General features: G+C 46.2%; 1 protein-coding gene across 2 annotated transcripts in view; it reads left to right on the top strand.

Moving 5' to 3' along the window:
- The window catches only part of npas3 (neuronal PAS domain protein 3), a 240,477-nt gene that overhangs the window by 166,314 nt on the left and 51,663 nt on the right, over positions 1-22,500 (top strand). For both annotated transcript variants that reach the window (XM_076027729.1, XM_076027730.1), the window contains exon 5: positions 1,991-2,080. In XM_076027729.1, coding sequence (XP_075883844.1) covers positions 1,991-2,080 — 90 coding nt within the window. The remainder of the gene's footprint in view (positions 1-1,990; positions 2,081-22,500) is intronic.

Raw genomic sequence — 22,500 nt, forward strand, 5'->3', positions numbered from 1 at the left:
AGAATTCTTTCTTTCAGTGCGTGCGCGCTGAAAGCACTCGACAGAATGAAAGGCAGCGGTGACTTTTGCCTCATTCAAGGTGACGATAATGAAGAACTTATTCTATTAGAGAGACAAACCCAGTTCAGCCAACATGCACACACATACAGCACGAGTCAGGAGTGTGTTAATGAGTGACCCAGCATGGACATTGATGAGGCCCTTGATGATGAACACTTCATTAGCATCTCATTAGCTGGGTGGCAAGCCGTAATGGACCCGGGCAGAGGGGCACGTGCACACACTCACCACACAATAGACAATAGGCATGACGCATTCGACCGTACGTGTGCATGTTGCGAGTCTGTGTCGTCTTCCTCTCCCTCGGGCTGCCCTCTGCATTGGTGGCCACGGCCAATCACCTGCCTCCTTCTGACCCTCCTCTGCGTCCGTTTCTCTCACTCCAACCCACTTCAATTCTTCCTCTACCAGTAGGGGGCGCCGTCAGGGCCGGCAAGGCCATACTTAGAACATTCTCAGAAAAGTACATTTCCACTTGGTGGTGCCGCTTCCGTTGTTGTATACCACGGTATAGTTTTTATCCAATCATATTACAGCTAGCTTGTGTTGCCAGGTTCTATGAAGTCTGCCTTCGGCCAGCAGAGCCGACATTGCAGGCTCCTATCAGTGAACGGTCCTCAGTTAGTTGTCCACAGCCAATCAGATCTGGAGTCTTTGATGCCATACCTGAACTTCAAACACACACGCGCGCCCTGCGATTGGATAAACTAGTTAGCCATTAGCTAGCATGGCGAATTTACCCCGGCCGAAGGAGAAGGCGAAGATTGAGTCGCTGAATCGTCCGCAGTGTATAAGGTAAATGACGAGGCAAATCGACGGAGCAACTGCACCAACATGTTCAATTGTTTGATAACTTAACAGTTCAATAGTTTGTTTCGCTATCTTCTCGTCGGTGTCTCATGGTGGACTTTGTTGGTAAAACTTTGTTGATGAATCTTTGAAAATCGTTTTGACAGCATCAGTGGCCTTGGTTGCTGAGTCTGAACTATGGTTGCTCAACTAGATCCCCAATATGAAGGTGATGTAATGTGTTAGTGCGATCATATATGGATTCTCGAGCAGTGGTGTCACATTGGTTGGATAATGAGGTGCATTCATTTAGGGTGGACTAGATATGACGTCACTGATGGTCCGCCACTGTTGACCACATCCATAAATCCATCCTCTTTGGTCTTTGTTAATGGGCTCCTGTGTGCCAGTCCCAACCTCAGCATCCTATGTATGCTTTTGGACCCGTCTCTCCTCTGCGCGGGTCCGAAACCATCTCAGTCTGGCCCTGACTGACCGTCTTTATCTCCGAACCATCTCACATGCACTGTCCCCCTGCTGTCCTCACTCCCGACCCTGCAAGTCTGTGACTCCAAGAGATGCTCAACATTGTAATTCCTTCTGCCTCCCGCTGCCTCCTGTCTCCTCCTCAATGCCACCAGACGATGTCACTGCACTCCCTCTGTGTCCCTATGTACACCTTTCATCCCTGGAAGTGAAAGCAAAAAATATAATTGAATTGAAAAAAACAAATCTCACTTGACATGACTTTGAATGGGTGTCTTGTTCTCTGCCATGATCCTCGCACAAAGACACAATTAGACACAGTCACCGTTCCAGCGTGATCTTCACATAAACACGATATTAGACACACCCCCACCACCACCACCACCACCCAGCTGTCTTCTGATGACAAGTGTTGTAGCTGCAGCGCTCGCCTGCCTGAAATCTCTCTGATTTCAATGGACAGCATCTTCAACTGAATGTGATGTGTGTGAAATGTGACTTTCCTCGGGGTTTTTTTTTTGTTAATGTGCTCTTGGAATGTTGTGTTTCACGTCGTCTCCGTCGAAGACAACGGCGTCCTCACAGTGAGTGTGTTGGGAGGTGAAGTGCTGACTTCTCTCCTCTTCTTCCTCTCCTCCTCCTCTCTGTTTTTCAGTCTCTGGACGGTTTCGTATTTGCACTAAACAAGGAGGGCCGCTTCCTCTACATCTCCGAGACCGTCTCCATCTACCTGGGGCTGTCGCAGGTAAGACCGCACCTCCGTCCCTCCTCCCACGCACCACGTCCACCACGGCCTCTCTCCCTCCCTCTCTCCATCTGTCTCTCTCTCTCTCTCTCTCCCTCCCTCCCTCTCTCTCTCTCCCTCCCTCCCACTCTCTCTCTCTCTCTCCCTCTCTCTCTCTCCATCTGTCTCTCCCTCTCTTCTTCTCCCTTCTGTCATTACCAAAGACAATTCCCAAGAAATTAAGCCTCATTTCAAATCTCATCAGTTGGTCGGACGCTTGTTGATTTGCACAGCAAACGACGGCGCATATTTTATTGCTATGCATGCATGTGTGCGTGTCCGTGTGTGTGTGTGTGTGTGTGTGTGTGTGTGTGTGTGCATTCATTGTACATAGCTCAGTATCAAGTTCAGTGTTTCAATTGGTTGACTCTCCAGCAGTTTCCTGTTAATGGAGACAGGCGTCCATCCTGAAGGTTGGCACATCGACCTTGGAGGTGCTAATAAGTCGGTATTGACGAGCTGTGTGCGTGTGCGTGTGTGTGTGTGTGTGTGTGTGTGTGTGTGTGTGTGTGTGTGTGTGTGTGTGTGTGCGCGCGCACATGGAAAATCTCAAGTATAGACATGGATACGTACTGTGACTTGGCAGAAGAGAAGTGAGACACAAATTCAGATTTTCGGTGGCTGCTAACTGATGCATTAGCTCTCTCTCTCTCTCTCTCTCTCTCTCTCTCTCTCTCTCTCTATTTTGGGAGTAAAAGGGAGGGTTTCGGGGGGTGTTGGGGGAGGGGCTGCTAATCAGTTTACCAAATTAAAGAAGAAGGCACATCTCCTCTCTCTCTCTCTCTCTCTCTCTCTGTCACTGTGTCTCTATCGCTCTCTCGCTCGCCCCTCCTCCTGGATTAATTCCCCCCCGCTGAGATTGATTGATGATTTATATCAAATAATTGATTAATTGTCAAATTGGCTCCCCTAAGCTTCTCCGCCAGCTCTGCTGCGCCGGTTATCTTGTTCTCTGCGCTTTTATCAGCTCCTGAAGAAGTGGCACACCGATTAAAAAGAAAGTGAACGACAAGGAGTGGAAGAGTGAGAGAGAGTGAGAGAGAGAGAGAGAGAGATGGAGCTTGTCTTTGCCTTGTAGGAGCCTCACCCCCGTAATCCTACATGTGTACACAGAGTTTGTCAACCTTCATCCTCTTAATTGCTCTCCCTTCCACCCCTTCTTCTTTAATCACACACTCCCCCCCTTCACCACTCTCTTTTTATTCCAGGAAGGGAAAAATTCTGCTAATTATTTTTCAATTTAATTAGACGGCGGCGGTGGCAGGAAAAATGGCTGGCTTGGCGGCGAGGTGACAGGGGGGGTGATTTCTTTTCTTTCCCCCTCTTTTTTTCTCCTTCCTAAGCCTTTTGACAAATTGACGAGGTTATGATTTTTCTCACTCGGCGGCCGGCGCTGAAACAACCTCGGTCAGATTTATGCAGGAAGGGGATTTGCTAGTTTAGCCCGTGTCACCGCCGCCTCGTCAGGGAGAGACGGGCCGACGTGTCGGACCGATCAAACAGGCGCTTAATGGAGTTATTAACAAAGTGTGCAGCTGTAATTAAACACAGCCACTGAGCAAAGTCTCTCCTGCTGACTGCAGCACACTCACCCTTTCACTACATTTTCATCCAATTTAATGTTTCTCTGGAAATATATATACATATATATATATATATATATATATATATATATACATATATATATATATATATATATATATATATATATATATATATATATACATATATATATATATATATATATATATATATATATATATATATATATATATATATACATATACAGTCTGCAGTTAGCCGTGGCAGCTAGAGTTACTTTTTTTTTTTTTTTTTTTTTTTTAAGTAGAAACTACTTCCTCTCGTGCTTTTTCATTTTGTTTTGTTTTTTTTCTGTGTGGTGTCGCATTTTATTCTAGTTTAATACAGACATGTATTAAGTACTTCAGTAAAAGTAAAAGTACTCTAGCAGAAAATAACTTCAGTAGTTGAAGTCTACTTTAAGCACCACTCTTAACTGGAACTTGAGTAGAAGTATTAGTGTCGAACATCCTGCTCCTTAGCTAGTCCATAAAAGTACTGAAAATTAAAGGGCAAGAATGAAATTTTAATATGGTTATTTAGTAGTTAATTTTTTTCTTTTTTTTTTTTTTTTTTAAAAAGGACCAAAGTGATCATATTATATTTACAGTGGTCTAGTCAGGAGGTTCTGCCGCAGCAAACAGGGAGGCAGAGCTGAAACAAAACCTGCTAGTAGTCAGCGACAGAGTCCATCTACCTTCTCTGCTGGTCATACTGTAGGGTATGGTAATGGTCTGCTCAAATATTTATAATTGTAATAAAATATGTAGTGAAGTTAAAGTGGAAGTAGGAAAAAAATGAGATTCCAGTAAAGTCCAGAAACGGCCTTTTAGCACCTGAGTGCTGGAGTGGAGAAGTCCGACTTTGTTACTTTGCGTGTCTGGTCAAATGTGAGAATTGGAGGAATTCAGCTCCTCAGAGTCACGGCAGATGTTGGACACCAAAGCGCCAGAGCTCCAACACTTTAATGGCATCACAGGGCAACTTTAGTTTGTGACGAAGGAGAAGAATGGAAGGTTTTTCCACTGGGTCCATGATGGCGAAACAGTGACTGTATGGGACTTTACAAATAGCATTCCAGTAATTCCCAGAAATCCGAAAGCAGTTGGTTCGACAACAGATGAGTCAGCTGGCGGAGTCAGCAGGTGGAGTCAGTGTGACGTCCACTCCGCTGCTCTGGCTGAGACCACGGCATTCACCTGTGTTGCTCTGAAGAACCAGACAAGAACCAAAGAGAAACAAAGAACGGATTCTGGATGCGCTTGGTTTGCTTTGGAATTTTTCTCCCTGCCAGTTTTGCTGTAATCAAGGTGTAGCTTTGAGTCTGTCTTCAAAGACCAGTGAGTGATGGGAATGTAGTCCTGTGTGTGGTGTTGCAGCATTTGCTTTTCATGGGAAGGAACTTAAAGGAAAGGAAAGATCTGTGGTCCAGAAAACTGAAGCCAACTGCAGATGTGATTTTCTTTTTTTTTTTTTTTTTTCTTTTAGTCCTTAAAAAATAAAGATAAAACAACATTTTCGATGGTTCCTTTTATACTGCGCAGACTGATTAATGAGAGAGAATTTATGAAGTATGTTTTATTTTTATGCCACCTTTTCAGTTGGTGTGCAGGTGATTCTAAAACTCCCTCTGTGAGTCTGTGGATGGACTTTAGAGAGTCAGACAGCTGGACGATGTGTGGCTCTGCAGCACAACACAGTGTGTGTGTGTGTGTGTGTGTGTGTGTGTGTGTGTGTGTGTCATGTATATATCATTTTTTTGTGTGTGTGTTTATGAGACCGGGCAGTGTTTGCAGCTGCCCTCTTACTGATCTAATTGAGACGTGTACGTGTATGTGCATGTGTGCCTTTACGGCTTAGTGTGTGTGTGTGTGTGTGTGTGTGTGGCAGCAGATGGCAGTGTGTCCTCTGCCTGATGGTCCAGAGGAAAATAATAACAGCGTCATCTCGGCCAGACCCAAATTAGTCTGCTGGATTCTCGCCCGTTACGCCCAAATATGGTCGTCAGCCAGTTCCACTTCACGCCAGGCCGGCCGGCATATGCAGCAGCGTGGGAGACCACACACACACACACACACACACACACACACACACATAGAGTCACAGTACATGCATGACCTGCAGGTAATATGAAGAATTTAGCATCAGCAATGAATCCACTGAGAAAAACAGCCCAGTTCTATGTTAGAGGACAGCAGCTGCTTGCAGTGGTGTTTTACAGGCAGGAAGTGCAGAACAAAGTTCTGGAATCTGACCGCAGTCCTTTGGCATCAAGCTTATGCAAGTTACAAAACATGAACACTGAAAATCAGTTCTCTGCTCTGAATCCCTGAAGATTGTGGCGTCGTCAAGCATTTTTTTTTTTTTATTACATTGTGTACTTGTAGCACCGTCCAGGTAAACAATGTAAACAACCCAGATTAGTATCCAAATAATGCAAAAAGCGCAGCACTTTGTTCCAATTGACAGAGGTCCCTGCGCAGGGTGGCAGTTTGTGGGATTTAGTGGCATCTAGTGGCGAGGTTGCAGCTTGCAGAAGTCAGCTCTCCCTGCAGAAACACAAGCAGCTCCTCTGAAGTCACTGTCTTCATCTTGTGCCCCAGCAGGACTGGAGTTGCTCTGGGTTTATTCAAGGCTCTCTATGTCAATATTCTTCATCTCGGCTTCCTTCAAATTATACAGAAATGGTGGTCGACGCTGTGTTGGCACGCACGACTAAAGTAACACAAACCAGTGCGACACAGTGAAACCGTGCACTGCCTATTCCTGTCTCTTTTTTTTTTTTATTCCCTCATCAACTTCACAAATTTGTATCATCAATCATCGTTTGCCTTAAATTGTGGCGACTTCAAACAACATTTACACGTTAAATCATGAACGTCATGGCTAAAATATGAGATCAACTTTAATTTATGTCATTATCTTCAGACCTTGTTTTCTCTACACGCTGAACATTTGAGATGAACACACGTGTGACGGCTGGAGATGTAATCTGGTGTGTGGACGCTGGACCGACCTCACTTCACCCGCTTGCTTCTCGTCTCCCTGGGCTCCACCTGAGCTTCTTCCTCACTCACCTGCACCGGCCAGTAGAGCAGCAGCCTCGGCCACAGCAGCCTCACTGTCTGCCTATTGTTCACTCCATCACCCGCTCCGTTCTTTCCAGTCTGCTGTGTGTGTGTGTGTGTGTGTGTGTGTGTGTGTGTGTGTGCGTGTGTGTGTGTGTGTGTGTGCGTGTCTGTCAGAGATGTGTGTAGCGATTTGTTTCTCTTTTTGTCATTTAAAGAGGCTCTGGGGCTCTTCAGTGTTCAGACACACACACACACACACACACACACACACACACACACACACGCACACACACACACACGCACACACACACTTGAGGTCATTGAAAAGCGAGGCAGAGCCTGATCTCTGCTCCCTTTCACCCGGTCCACATTCCCTCAGAGAGGACTTGAAGTTATCCACACACACACACACACACACACACACACACACACACACACACACACACGCACACACACACGTGCACGTGCCCACACAGGCTCCTCCCAGTATTCCCGGCGGGCTGGTGCTGGTCTGCAGGGGAAGGAGGCTGAATGAATTAGCATTAAGAAGCTTCAGCAGTGTCAGGACGTCGCTCGGCTGCTTCCTCCCTCACAACCTCAAGCGGTGCCTCTTTGTTTCTCCGCCGCCTTCAGCTTCCAGCACACAGGTCCTCTAGCTGATGGCCAGAACAGGACGCCTTTTCTATTCAATCCAATGTGTTTTTGCACGCAAGAACCTTTGGTGGCCCACAACCCGGAAACCAGAGAGCGATCTTTATCAAAGTAAAAATACATTTTATTTCTTTGGACACTTTACATTTTTTCATTCAATGTGAATCTTCATTATTAAAAAGAAAAATTTACAAGTGAGGGTTTCGCAGAAATAAAGATGATTGCCAATCAGCCCTTTCAACAAACGCAGCTCACAATGCAAATATAAAAAGAAAAAGTCGCCACCAGTGTGTCAGAAGAAGTAAAACCACCAAGAAACCCCCAAAATAATCGCACTCAGTTGTTTCCTTCATCACAGCTGCGTCGTTATTCTTTGAACTATTTGAACTTTCTTTTGAATTTTTCAACCACCACAAATTATGTACATTTAATTTCCAACATCGTATTCCGCATCTCAACATATTTGTTTCCGCTTCCCTTTCCCCGGATTTTCCCTCCTCCGCCGTCTTCTCCGTCCTCTCCATCCCTTCATCTGTGCTGCCTTTCCCTTCGTCCTGCTCCTTCTCTGAAATTTGGCGTCTTTGAGCGCAGAGGTCAGAGGTCGCTCGTTTGCATGAGGTCAAAGAGGGGCATTCTGGGAGATGGAGGATGGAGGAGACGATGATGATGATGATGATGATGATGATGATGATGATGATGATGATGATGATAGTGATGGGGATGATGGTGATGGGGAGGGTTTGGGCAGCAGGAAGGTCCGAGTTAATTGAGTGACCATGGCGCGCACGCGCACGCACACACACACACACACACACACACACGTAGACACGCAACTTCATTCATATTTGATAGCACACGGTCTGAAACTGCCATGTACTTTTAATAACACAAAAATCTGTAACAGTGTTTCTACATGTGTGTGTGTGTGTGTGTGTGTGTGTGTGTGTGTGTGTGTGTGTGTGTTTGGGGAAAGAAAACTCAGATGTATCGGTGTAAAAAATGATAAAGGAAATGAAGAAAAGAGTTGAAAGAGTGAAAGCAAGAAGCTAAATAACAAGTGGAACAGTGTGCAGTGAAGAAACGAGAGAGGAGAAGAGAAAAGAGAGGAGAGACGTTGAGACGGAAAGGGGAAAAAACAGATCAAATTAGTTTTTTTTTTAAAAAAAGAGCAAAAGTTTCTTTTCTTCACAATGTCGCAAGTTTGAAATGTCTGCGCACAAAAGATCTTTTGTCTCAGTCGCCCGCGTGTGCGGCGTCCTGTGTGAAAAGAGGCGTATTAGCATGCGGACAGGAAGCAGCGGGAGGTTATCTGGACCTCGGAGGGCTTCCTCCCGCCTTTTGTTGGCGAGGATCGCCACGGCGCCGCCCGCGCAGCGAGACAGCGGCGGAGCGAGGAGCTCACACGGGGAAACGCACAATAGCCGCGGCGGCTAATAACTCCCTCTGTCTCCGCCCCCTGGTGGCTCGCCACACTTTGAGTTTGTCCGACTTCCAGAGTGAGTTTCTTCACTTTAGTTTCTGGCGGCCGCAGCAGAAGGAAGCAGTGGGCTGTTACGCACGGGGGGGGAGCCGATGTATTTTCAAAATAAAATTCAATTATCTGAATCGGGGCCTGGATGGCTGGTGGGTGCAGGAATGGCCGTCGCGTTTGTGCCAACGCGCACACTCGCGCACGGCGAACTCTTCGGTCTCTTGGCCTCCTCGCCGCCGCGAGGCTGACAGCTCGGCTCAGACGGGAGCTGAAGGTTCTCCCAGCCTCGCGGTTCATTCGGCAAACCCTGTTTTCCCTCCAACACATTGCACATTAGCTCTGATTGGAAGAGCACAAAACCACCTCCAGCGAGCGCGGTGGAAATTTATTGCGAAATTAGAGGGAGTTGTTTGGAGTCGTGCCGTTTCCATAAATTCCCGTTGGAAGGATTTGCGTATACGCGCCGTGCGACTTCCCCGATCTGTTCCTGCCGGTTCTCCCCTCATGTTTCCTCACCCTCCCGCAATTTCAATCAAGTTAAGTGGCAGCCTGCAAACTACTTTGCACCGCTACCACTTGGAGTTTTTTTTTTTTTTTCCCATTTTTTTCCACTGTGTGGACAGATTCCATTTTCCACGTAGTTTTACCAGAACCGTTTTTTTCTTTTATATTTAACCGTCATGGCTTCTTCTAATTTTTTTCTCAGGTATTACGTCTGTTAACACATGACAGCCATGGCTCCCACTCAAGCGTGTTAAAGGTTAAGTGTCTAATATTTGGAGAGATTTTCAGAAGAAACAGCGACATCAAGTGGTCACAGTTGAGATTGCAGCGTCTAATGCTCCCCCCGCCCCCCTCTCCTGGGCTTGCCGGGGAACTACACCTTCTTCTTGGTTTCTTTGAGGACACCAGCGTTCACCCTAAACGCCAATCTATGCATATTCTTATATATAGATAAGAACCGTTCTGAGGGTAAGAAAACTAAATTACCTCTATTGTACTGCCAGAATACACTTTTAGTACTATAGTTATGGGCGCTACATTAATCCCTTAACATTATCAGAATGATAACTCAACCCTGACATCACGCCGGACCGCTCATCTCACAACCAATCACTCGCCTAAATAACTTTTGCGTCTTCTCCCATCAAAACTCGCTTGAGGTGACGCGGATCAAACGCACAAACAGCGACGGCCGGGTTGTGTGTCCTGTTGCGTGCGTGCCGCTCCCCGGGTTCGCTCGTTCATCCATATGTATGCTGGCGTGTGTGTCAAAACAGCAGCTCCTATAGACGGCTTGCCATTGAAATGGATGAGGCTGCAGAGCGCTGCGTGCGCGTGCGGTCAGAGGTGAAGCTATCCCTGCGCCGCCGAGAGACACTCGCGCACACAGACAGACGCACAGACGGACAGACGGGCAGCTGGAGGTGAAACCACCGAAGGACCCCAGACACACACACACACACACACACGCAGACACACACACACACATGCAGGTGCTGGGCCGGCGACGCACCCTCAACTCATTCTCCTCTTCAATGCATAAGAGGCGCAAGCGCAAGCGGTGGTGGGAGGTGAGGCGGGGGGGGGGCGGTCGGCTGGGCCGCGACCTCGCCGCTATGAAAACACTCCAACACGTCGAGAGTCAGACGCTTGTTTGGCCTCAACGCGCTGGCGCCGCGTTGCACAGCTGCCGAAGGTGAAGCGGCGGCCGGCAGGACTCGCAACCAGCGGCTCTGAAGAGTTTTGTTTTTTAGGCTGGATGAAAGAGCGCCGACGAAGCGGCGAGGGGAAAAAAAAAAAAAAAAAAGATCTCACTTCGCTTCGGCTTTTTGTTTTTCGTTACCTCTGTTACCCTGGCCCGGGTGAAAACCGTGGCTGTCGGCGTTCACCACAGTGACATTAAATACGAGGCACAACACATTACTAATTGTTTTGAATTGCATTCTAAAGACAAGCCTTTTTGTCCCTTCCATCCACCCGTACTCGGGCCAGCCATCGAGCGCTATGTTTCGACGCTAGCATCCTGCTAGCATTAGCTGTGTTTATTTTGTGCGATTCGCACAGTGAACGGTTTTAAGCCCGGGTTTCTCCACCACTGTGCACACACAGCACACGGTTCACCACACTGTGAGAACAATAGCTGCGTTTTCATGACCCCGAGAGTTGTGCACAACCTTTCATCATCATCTTCCATCTTCCAAAACTGGTGATGGAGGCAGCTCAACTTGGAAAAAACAAAATGTGGCTGAGAGGTTTCCCGATTAAGACACTCTAGGAAGAATTGCTTTCGATAAATATGGACATAAAATTGATGACACATGATTAATCAAGGTTTTTTTAAAAAAAAAAAAAAACTTTGACAGCCTCAGTGAAAAGTTGTGTTTTTGCAGCAACACTCGCAGTATTGTGGTTACCACGGCGCTCATTCCCAATGCCGCGCTGCATCCTTAAAAAAGAAAAAAGAAAAAAAAAAAAAAGGAAAATCATCAATACATAGCTGCGGCTCCGTCTAAATGATTTGTAGCAGGCTGTTAATCTTGGCTGTTGGGGTCAGAATCAGGAGACTAATGGTGTTTTGAACACTGCTCCTCGGCTGACATTTAATCATTAGAAAATAACAGGTCTCATTTCAAATGTCAACAACTTTTCTTGCCTGTGTGGGAGCTGGTGTCGTCCTCCCGCTCTCCTCTCCTCTTCCTCCTCTTCCGCCTCCTTCCCGTCCTCTGCCCCCTCCAGCACCCCCACCCCCCCCCCCACTCAGATTTACAGCCCGCCGTAACTTTGACGGCGTGGAAGCCGTAAAGAGATCAGCGGCGCCATCAGAGGCTAAAATTGATGCCTGTTTTATCGGAGTGAGAGAGAATTGTGCGAATGGCAGGAAGGAGTGTGCGTGTTGCTCACATCTGTGCACTGACGATGATGATGATGATGATGATGATGATGATGATGGTGATGATGATGATGATGATGATGATGATGATGAGGATGATGAGGATTCATTGAGGCTCAGAGTTTTGAGGTGTTTTCCTTCCATTTTTTTGGGTGCCCATCAGATGCTGTCTCCTCCCAGAACCTGAGGCGGGTTTTTGCTTTTGTTCAAACCGGGCGTGACAAACATTTTCCTCGTTAAAGTCACAATAGTGCACCTGAACTCTATGATCTGTATAAATCACAGTGGAAATGTTTGTTCCCAGACACCTGTGTGAAATCAGTGCCCCAAGCGTCACTGGTTAGTTTTGTGGCACGATCGACATGGTGGACACATGATCGCCTCCGAGCCAGAACTTCAGGTGTCCAAGAGTTAAAGACGAGATTCAGAACGGGGTCAGTGGGAGGGCCACCGCTTCATTTTGTTCATCCTCACGAATGTGGAGATAAGACAGAGGGCTTGATTCCACTTCTGAACGGAATTGTTTCCAAGTGCCTGAACCTCCACAGGCCTGTAAGATGAGTAGAGGAGAAGATGACAGCAGGAACATCCATCCAAACATGTTCCTCAGAAAGAGGAGAGAGCGAGAGAGAAGGAGAGAGAGAGAGAGAGAGAGAGAGAGAGAGAGAGAGGTGAGTCCGACCTGCATTATGAAGGACAGACGTAATGTGTGTGTGTGTGTGTGTGTGTGTGTGTGTGTGTGTGCGCTTGGGGAATGGTAATTAAGATCATTAAATGCAAATAAACACATCTTGGGCAGTCATTTTTATTGACGAGCCCAGATTGATTGACACTTGCCATTTGGGGGCCTGCGATCGATGGGAAAACATATTGATCCGCAGGTGCGAGTCGCAGACAGCACTCAGAGTGAAACTGACCTCCTCAAGAGTCAACGCCAGCACAAAGTTGAGCTCATTTCACCAAATGGAAAAATCCGAGCAAATCCTTCAAGCCGAGTGGCCGACAAAGTTTGCGAGGGGAACGTGCAGCGGCTGCAGTCGCTGAGAGGCATCGGCGACGTCCATCAAGATGTTCCACTCGCTTCCCTGCACGTGTGAGTGTTTGAGAGCAATGAAGAGCCATCCAGAGGCCCTCAAAGTCACCTGTTCCAGGCATTATTTTTCATAAGACCCTTCTGAAACATCTCGTCTTGAAGACGAGCCGTGCCGATCCTTGAAGTCGTTGAAGGACTTTTGTTTTTCGCTACTCCTGGAGAAGCTGCGTGCTCTTTGCTTTTGAGGGGGAATTTTTAAGGGCTGCAGTTAAAGTGAACGGTTTTATTGCCTCGGCCCACTGGTCCTTGAAGCACTTTGCAAAGTGTAATTTTACTTGCTTTAAAAAGAAGAATCCTGAGTGTCTAAGATGAGTTATTTGTTTTTCAAAGGATTCCGATCCCTGATTTGTGACTGGAGGAGGTGCAGTCAGTGAGTCACTCTCTGATTCTCGAGTGTGTTTTCAGGATTTAAAGCATCCTTTAAGACATTCACATCTGGACTTGGTTGGTTACAGCCCCTTTCAAAATAGTGTGATTTTTCTCAATATTATTTCTTTCTTTTTTTTTTTTTAAACTCATCTCAGCCCACTGACTGTACAAAGCTTTTAGTCTGGAATGGCTAATGATTAAAACATTCTAATAGTCACATGTTGTGTTAAGGCTCAGCCGATGCTTTGTGTACGCTGAAAGGCTTTGATAAAACAGAAGACTTTAACATTTCATCCCTGAGGAGAATTTGTCAGCGAGGGCAAAGAGAAAGAGGAAAATAAAACAACCATTGTCGGCAGCAAAGAAAAGCAAATGTAATTCTCGCAACCGCGAGATTTTTCAAGAATTACGGCTTATGCATTTCACACCAAAAATCTTTAAAATTTTACGATTTTTTTTTTTTTTTTTTAAATATCGCTTTTATTTTGGAGATAAATCTACAGACATGTTCTGATTTTATTATAACATCAAGATGAGTTTGTTGGTGGCTGCTAGTGGTTGGGACTTCAGGCTGCGAGGCCGGACCTCAGTGCTGTGTGGGCTGCCGCTGCTCTCATGTCCTCCTCTAATTTGGCTCCACACACAAACAGCTTTAATGCGTCTCGACCTACAGGCGTCCGCCTCCGAGACCTTTTGCCTGCACGATTGCCAGTTAATGTATACGGGCGCTAATTTCCCCGGCCCTGCTGTCATCCCCAACACACACACACACACACACACACACACACACACACACACACACATGCAGCTTTGATTAATTCAGCTCTTAAACACACTTCTGCCTCTTTCTGCTCCCCACCAATCACACACACACACACACACTTTGTTCCACCAGCAACTTTTTTCCCCCCAAGTCACACACACACATGCACGCACACACACACACACTCACAAGCAGAGGCTAATTTCCTAATGTCCCCACATACACATGCACACACATGTCTGGTTTACACCTCTGTGTGAGTGATATCCCGACTATTATAGACCCTTTATTTACACTGCCTTTACAAATGAGCCCTAATTACTGGGTCTTAATGATGTGATAGGGCAAGTGATGAGCGAGGTAGCTCTGCAGAGAGATAACAGAGAGAGAGAGAGAGAGAGAGAGAGAGAGAGAAGGTGGCGGAGGGTGGGGAGAAGGAGGCTCGCCGCTCTGAGGGTTTTTTGCAAATGTCAAGAGCAGAGAGTTGATGGCTTCATCAATCCTTTATCCCCGCAAAACACCTGGAGGAGGAGAGGAGAGGGAGAGAGGGTGGAGATTAGTCAGAGAGGTGGAGGAGGAGCCGGGGGGAGGCGCAGGAGAGGGAGGTGGTGGAGCCATTCAGCCAAAGGGAATGAAATAGGAAAGAGGGAGCAAGGAGGAGAGCAAGGTACCGGGGGTGGTGCCAAAGAGGAGAAAACAGGAAAGCAGGATAGAGGAGAGATACGAGCGGAGTGAAAGTAGACTGGAGGAGGCGATGAATAGAGAGAGATGTAGAGGAAGGAGGGAGGAAATGTGTTGTGGGAAGAGTGTCAGGGTAAACAGGGAAGGTGGAGGAGGAGCCCGCAGGCGAACAGCGGGTCTGGACGGACTGCCGCTGAAGAAGGGATCAGAGGAAGAAGAACAGGAAGTTGTAGTGTGGAGTGGTTGAAGCTGGTAGCAGCTAGTGGGAGGTCAGCTGACTGTCAACACTGGTGGTGGGAATATTGTTTGACTAATGTAAAGATCAGTGTCTAATGAGCCCATGAGGGTCGGCCACCAGTCACCGTGTTTGACACTTGAGTGAAGAGATCAATCAATCAATCAATGTAGCCTGATTGCATGACACAAGGTCATCATGCTTGAGTTAGTGTCGTGGTCCTGGAGGTTGGTCTTCTTCCAGTGGTTCCACACCCAGCGCAGGTTAGCCCTGTGTTTGTCCGGCTGCCGCCATCGGGGTTTTTTTTTTCCTCCCTTCACCCGTGCAGTGAGTGTTGTGTTGATGTGGGCGCGAGGCGAGGCGAGGCGAGGCGAGGCGAGGCGAGGCGAGGCGAGGCGAGGCGAGGCGAGGCTCCGGATTGGCTCCATGTAATGACCCTGCTGTTGTTTGTCTACCTGCTGAAGCCCTCCGCTGGCCGGCCAGTGTAATCTCTCCTTCCTGCTTCCTGTCCTCCCTCTTTAAAAAGTCGTCCTCTCGGCCCCATCACACCTTCATTACCCATCCATTCCTTTCTCCTCAGCCTCCTTTTCTTCACTCTCTCTCTCTCTCTCCTCTCTCTGTCTGTGGTCCGTCCTAATCTCACTCGCCCCCTCGGCCCCCATCTCTTGTCACTCCTCCTTCTCGCCCCCTCCCCCTCCACCCACCGCCTCCCTCTCTCATCTCCCTCTCATCCTCCTCGGTGTAATGCAGGATAAAGACATTGGGATCACATATGGCCGAGTGGTAATGGCAGCGCGCCACTTAAATCCATTCATTTAAGTGCAAATCGGTGTCATTCTGGAGCCGTAGAGCAGATGCTGGGCCATGTCAGCATAACTCGATCTGACCACCGCTGGCTTAGGCTGCGTGTGTGTGTGTGTGTGTGTGCGTGCGTGCGTGCGTGCGCCCGTGTGCGTATGCGCTCCCTTGGCAAGCGCCATAGATTGTGATGAAAGTACCTGCTCCTTAAATGCAGAAAACAGATAAATTGATAGGCGATTATAGCCAAGGATTTGTGCACATGGGTCTGTTTTAAAGTAATGTTTTGTGTGTGTGTGTGTGTGTGTGTGTGTGTGTGTGTGTGTGTGTGTGTGTGTGTGTGTGTGTGTCTGCGTGCCTCAGGAGGCATCAGGAGAGGTGAAATAAAGCAACAAAAAAAGAAATATCAGCGCACAAAGAGGATTGCCAGCGCCTCGTGCAAGGCATTAAGAACACAAACAGGGACATCAATAATTAACATTTCGATTCAATTTTAAATAACGCTTTGAGAAGAGATTTAAAGATCAGAACGACGTTATTCAACCCCCAGTTTATCATCGGCTTGGAAATCTCCCTGTCGCTCACTCTGCCTTGGTACGTGTCTGATTTCCGCCATTGGATGAAGATGGAACTGCACCAATCAACCAGTCACAGATAGCATTGGACGAATTGAAACTGATGCTTTATGATTTATGTGCATATATATATATATATATACATTTGTGTTAAGATGACTGAACCGAAGAAGGGCTGAGCAGGTAGCATGAGGATAAACTGGCACTGGCCTCAACTTGTTGAGTGGTAGCAGGACCCAGGTGGGACAGGGATCCTCATATAAGAAGACAAAGATCAGGAAACTATTTCACAAAAGGAGGTTCAACAAACTCCAACTCCAACCTCCAACTCTTAGTGAAATCCCAGTTCATCAACTCAGAGTTTGTTCGCTCGCATGTACCATGACCATACAAATCCCACATTAATGGAGCTGGATAGTGTGAGTCGCCATGGCAACTGTCAACACGAGGAATTCTCATGCAGCCATATGGGGAATTTGAAAATGTTGTTAGAGTGAAAAAAAAAAAAAAAAAAAAAAACACTGCCGCTGTAGCAAAAGTGAGGGAATTGGAGAGGTAGAAAATTGCTGATGGGAAATGTGTTAGTTTAATATTTAATTGGGCAGAGGTGAAAACAATTTGAATTGCAATGAACATAAACTCCATTTTAATGTTGGCGCAACCCCATGAGCGACAAGTAGTTTTGGAAACGGCTCAGAGTGAAATATAACAAAATGGTCAAAACGCGCTAATGCTGCTTGGGGTCGACTTGCGTTGCGTACCCTGCAGTCATGAACGCACTCAAGGGTCTGGCACTGCAGTAACCGGCACCTGCTGTGCGTTTCCTTGACCTCTAGAATTGCGCGAAAGCTAAAATATAACAACCGTTCTTGACAGCAAGCAAACAAAAGCAAATGGGCTTCCCACCATTCAATGGAAACACCCGCAGATGGGAATTTTAGAAACATCGCTCTTATTTTGCGAAACGCTGTCGCGGAAACTCAGCTACTGAGCGACAGCTACCTCTCTTTTGTGAAATGGGCTCCAGTTACTTCTACTTCTACCGTCTCTCTGGTTTGACTCAACTCGACTCATCGGCTGAAAATTCCAGAGTGTTCCTCGTTTTTCTGGGATGGCAAGAACTCCTGAGAGCAATTCACTGGGTTCATCCTGTGCCTGTAAAATCTGAGGTGCTGCCATGTACTGCTCTGCTCTGAGCATAATGGAAACACCCCTCACTTCTTTTCAGCGCTGAATTTAACTTTGCACACATTCAGTTCAGTTTGCAGTGTTCATTTCCCTTTGGTTGATGACTGCCTCCTGCCAGCGACGTGCAGCATGAATATGTTCAAGCGTGAATCCATCACGGGCGGAATGTCTCCTAAATTTGCTGATTTTTTTTTTTTTTTTTTTTTAATCCGTGTGGTAAAATTGCATGGGATGTATTTGGAAAGAGGAGGTCTGTTTTTAGAAAGGGTTCTGAAAGTGATGAGCTGAACTTTCTATCACAATCAAATCAATCGAAACTAATTTCTTAGTTGCAGCCGTGCACTTTATTTTAACAATCCAAGGAAACTCGTTTAATGTTGAATTCAGAACAAAACTTAAAACATTTGTTCTGGAGTGGCAGGCGGGGGGGGAAGGGGGAGGGGAGAGAGAGGGGGTTGCTTAATCACTCCACAACTTTATGAGGTTTATTTTTGATAAAAGCACGTCGGTGATTGCCAAATGTAATTTTTGTAGGTAAATTAAGTTTCTGAATTGCAACGTCGGCGCTGACATGAAGGAAAGCGGCGTCTCTCAGGTACACGTGATAAAAAGGCTCATTCTTATTCAGAGTCGGAGCGCGGGTCATATTTAAATCATAAATGTCATTACGGTTCACTTCTATCTATAATGAATCCGCCATCAGAGGGAGATTAGCCCAATGTGTCGTCTGCAGTTTTGGCGGCTGGACTCGTTATTAGCGCGGCGATAACGCTGTTTAATTGTAATCGTTATTTAGCCAGCGCTCGTTCCCCCTGCATTATGAACAGCTGATAAATGCTTAATGAAAGATGACTGTCGTTTGGTCCGGACTCATAATAACACCTGACAGACCAGGTCCAGGTTTCCTTTGACTTCTGCCGTAATTGTAAATGTGACTTTTGTCGGGGGGAGCGTCGGGAATTTGATTGAATGTCTCTCTTTGGTTTGGCTCGCACGCTGCGTTCCCTTTCATCCGAGACATTTCAAACAAGGACAATCTAAATACATTAGGAAAGATATTAATGTGTTCATTTGTAAAATAAGAATACTAATGTTTTTTTAATGAAAAATCACCATGAAAATCCATTTTGAGTGCATGAAGTCACACTAAAAAAAAACTAAAAAAAAAACATTGTTTTTATTTAAATCTAAACAATGTAATACGCAATTAACAGAGACTGTGACGGCAGATAAACAATGCAAGAGTCCATGGGCTCCATTTGCCACAACTAAATCAAACTGTCTGTTCTCCAGATGAAAAGCCCCTCGTCTGTCCTTCCTCCTGTCTTCTCCTCAAATATTAATATCAATTCTTCCAATGTTGTAAATTTAGATAATAACGAGAGAAAAAGGGGGGATTCAGCTGGAGAGAGAAAAGCAGTCGGAGGGTAACAGACGTGTTGACGGCCGTGGAGACAGACAAGTGCGCTGCACAGACACAGACAGACGAGGCGCCGTCCTTCCAACTGTTGAATAAATGTCAGCTGACTCTCCAACCTTTTCTCTTCTGTGCTTCAAAGCTAGCCGGCGTAATAACTGATTATTGTGGCCTTTGGCTCTGTGTGCGTGTGTGTGTGTGAGTGTGTGTGTGTGTGTGTGTGTGTGTGTGTGTGTGTGCATCAGAATCAATAGTGTTTTTAATGAAACACGAAAGCAGAGATGGGACAAAACAGCTTGTTAAAAATGGCTGCGCGCTGCGCTGCAACATTGCAAACACGTGCACGCCTTATAGGAGCTGGCTCAGAGATGTCACACACACACACACACACACACACACACACACATACTGAATAAACATAAGAAACGGCCAAGAAAACACATTAAAGTGCAAACAAAAGTAAATCAGATTTGTTTCTCTTGCTGAAATGAAAAGTGAAACTTGTCCAACGGGCCCTGAACACACCACCAATGTCTGATCCCTGAGCCGTCGCTGCTCGGTGATGGAGGGCAGCAGGTCCTCCATAGTTTTCCACGCGAGCGATCCCAGCATGCAATACACTTCCTGTTAGTGACCCCATCTTCCTGCCCATCGCTGGCTGCTTTGTTCAGTCAATCAGTTTGCTACCATTCCTCTTCCTGCGCTGCCTGTTTCCCCCTCTTGGTCTTTGTTCGCACTCATAATTCATTTCAGTTCTGTTTACTTGAGCTCTTCGACATTGTTGCGAATTACCTCGACTGAGCGCTCTGAATATTTGATCAAGTGGAACTCTGATGGAGTGAGGCGAAGAGAAAAAAAAAAGAGTTTATTAATATTTCACCACAATCGTAAAAATAAAGTTTAGTCTCAAAACATTTACTCTTCGTTTCGTTTGAGTGAAAACTCGAATCCCAAAAATGTATTGAAATCCATTAATTCATCAGCTAAGTGTAACCATCTCTATCTTGCCTGCGTTCCTTCCTGCCTGCTCCCTGTTGGTCATTGACCTTTTTGTCCCCAGCCTGCAACCGTAGAGCTGATCTGTAGTTTGACTGTAATGGGACTGCAGGGAGGGAGAGAGCAGATGGGACATAAAATAGAAGCAGCACACATGAGGGATCTCCGTGTGTGTGTGTGTGTGTGTGTGTGTGTGTGTGTGTGTGTGTGTGTGTGTGTGTGTGAGACCATGCGGGTGAGTAAGTCGATGTGTGACTCTCTGTCTAAACTCATGCAAATAGATGCAACGGCCCTTGTGTGTCGTTCTTGATATGAAACTACAGATAAAGACGATCCTCTAGGTTTTTTGGAGTTCCTCAGGGTCGATTCCTTGGTCCTCTTTTCTGTCTCTCTGACTTTTGTCACTGACAGTCAGTACTGATGTACTAAAACAAACACCAAATGTGTTTGCTGTTACACACTGTGAATGATTCTGAATGAGATCAACACGATTCAGTTTTAAGTGAATGTGAAATGAGAAGCTTTGTCTAAATTGGCTGAATATAAAGACAGAGGGAGCATCTGGTTTCAAAAAGGAGGCCACTGTGGCAGTGGCAAAAATCTGCATTATATCATTTGGCCAGCAGGGAGGTAGAGCAAAAACTGAAAATGTTATACCTTTTTAAAATGATAATAATAATAATAATTATTATTATTATTATTAGTAGTAGTAGTAGTAGTAGTAGTAGTCAATATGTCTTCTGATCTGAAAATGACTAACCCTGAGTTGTAACATCCAAACTGAAGTTCCTTTTTTGGTTGTTGGTGTGAATGCTGAAGTCTGGCAGAATGAATCAGCAGCAGCAGCAGCAGCAGCAGGCAGGCATGCAGGCAGAGGCCTGGACTGGTCACACATCTGACGGGTCCAGACAGAAAGAATCAGCGTTTACACAGCAGCAAGGAGGAAAAATTAAAGATGATTTTTATTTTCTTTATCTGGAGCAGAATTCATTACCTGGGAGAGGAGCGAAAGCCGGAGCGCTGTCAGCCGAGAAAAATGACCTGTCTAACTGATAGGGAGACAGACACACACACACACACATACACACACACGCACACACACACACACTCACTAACGTGCGCTGTTACGGGGAGCGCAGACAGCAGTCAAACACAACACATTGAGGAACAAAGCCAGTGAAAACACATCCACCTAAAGCACCTCATCCTTCAAAGAGGCAACATTTTAACACTCCCACATTAAAACCAAATAAAACCACAAAACTCTGTTAGGATTTCTTTAGGTTTTCCTCCCTTCTGTCACACTCTTATTTTTGTCTATTTGTTGACTTCTCCACCAGTGTCCACAGCCATTGTGGTCACGGTGAAAACCTGCTTCTCAGTCGTGAGCTGAAATGTTGAGTCCTTATACGGAATAAGGTATACAGAACAAAAAAAATCCATGAGCAAGGCATTTGCCAAATTCATACTTGAACAGGGCAACCATTACTAATCGGGCTGTAGAAAAATGTCTTAAATATTATTGCAGCCTGATACTATTAAATATCATAACTATTGTCCATAGTATTATATTAGTTATTACTTTGACGTTGAAATTTCCTGCCATTTTAACAGTAGTTTTTTTTTTTTTTTTTTAGAAACCTCAACGCTTGAAAAATGCATTTTGGGAATTGCACAATTAAGCCCCACAGTTATTGAAATTTCCAAATGTATATCCCTCCACCCTTTACATCATGCATTTAAAAAGCACCGAGCATCCCGTGTATGCACGCTTTTTGTTATAGGCCCCAATGATTCCAAATGTAGTAGTTTCAATTATTGGGAACACCAAACCATCTGCACACACACACACTCACACACACACACACACACACACACAGAGCGTCTGTCGCGGGCCTCTGTGTCAGTAATAACCTCTCGGCACCGCGATCCGGCGGAAATCAGCTGGAATGTGAAATTGAAAACAAACAGTCATTTCAGATAGCGACGCCTCTCCGTCAGCCGCCGTCTCCCCTCTCTGTTTGAAGCCCACAGATTGTCCTCAGATCATAGCCAGATATACAGTATAGCTCGTGTTCCCTAAATCCCTATCTAATAGACAACTCATACATAATCACAAGCAGCCAAAAGGCGGCCCCGCCTGTTTTGCAGATACTGGCGGGAAGTCGTATCGCCGGCGCCTCAAAACGGCCCCGAACCAGTGGCGTCGTCTCTGTACGTGATACGCAGGTATACGCAGTATAGCCAGTAGGAAGGGTTCTGAATTACTGTGCAGCCACGGAAAAATACGGAGATACATGTCAGTCTGTTTTCATTTTGACACAACGTTCACTTTTCCCGTTTAAAAGTGTGATTAAACAGTATGTTGTATGTTCTGATCTGTTTGAGAATCAGCCGCTGCTTTAGCCACCGCTGCTGTAGCACCGCTGCTTTAGCCTAGCTGCTTTAGCCTAGCTGCTTTAGCTACTGCTGCTTTAGCCACTGCTGCCTTAGCGCCACTGCTGTAGCACCGCTGCTTTAGCTCCGCTGATTTAGCCACCGCTGCTCTAGCCACCGCTGCTCTAGCCACTGCTGCTCTAGCCACCGCTGCTTTAGCTCC

The sequence above is a fragment of the Nelusetta ayraudi genome, unplaced genomic scaffold (genome assembly GCF_046127955.1).
Source record: "Nelusetta ayraudi isolate G7.1 ecotype Tasmania unplaced genomic scaffold, CSIRO-AGI_Nayr_v1 ptg000021l, whole genome shotgun sequence".
In the NCBI taxonomy this organism is placed as follows: Eukaryota; Metazoa; Chordata; class Actinopteri; order Tetraodontiformes; family Monacanthidae; genus Nelusetta; species Nelusetta ayraudi.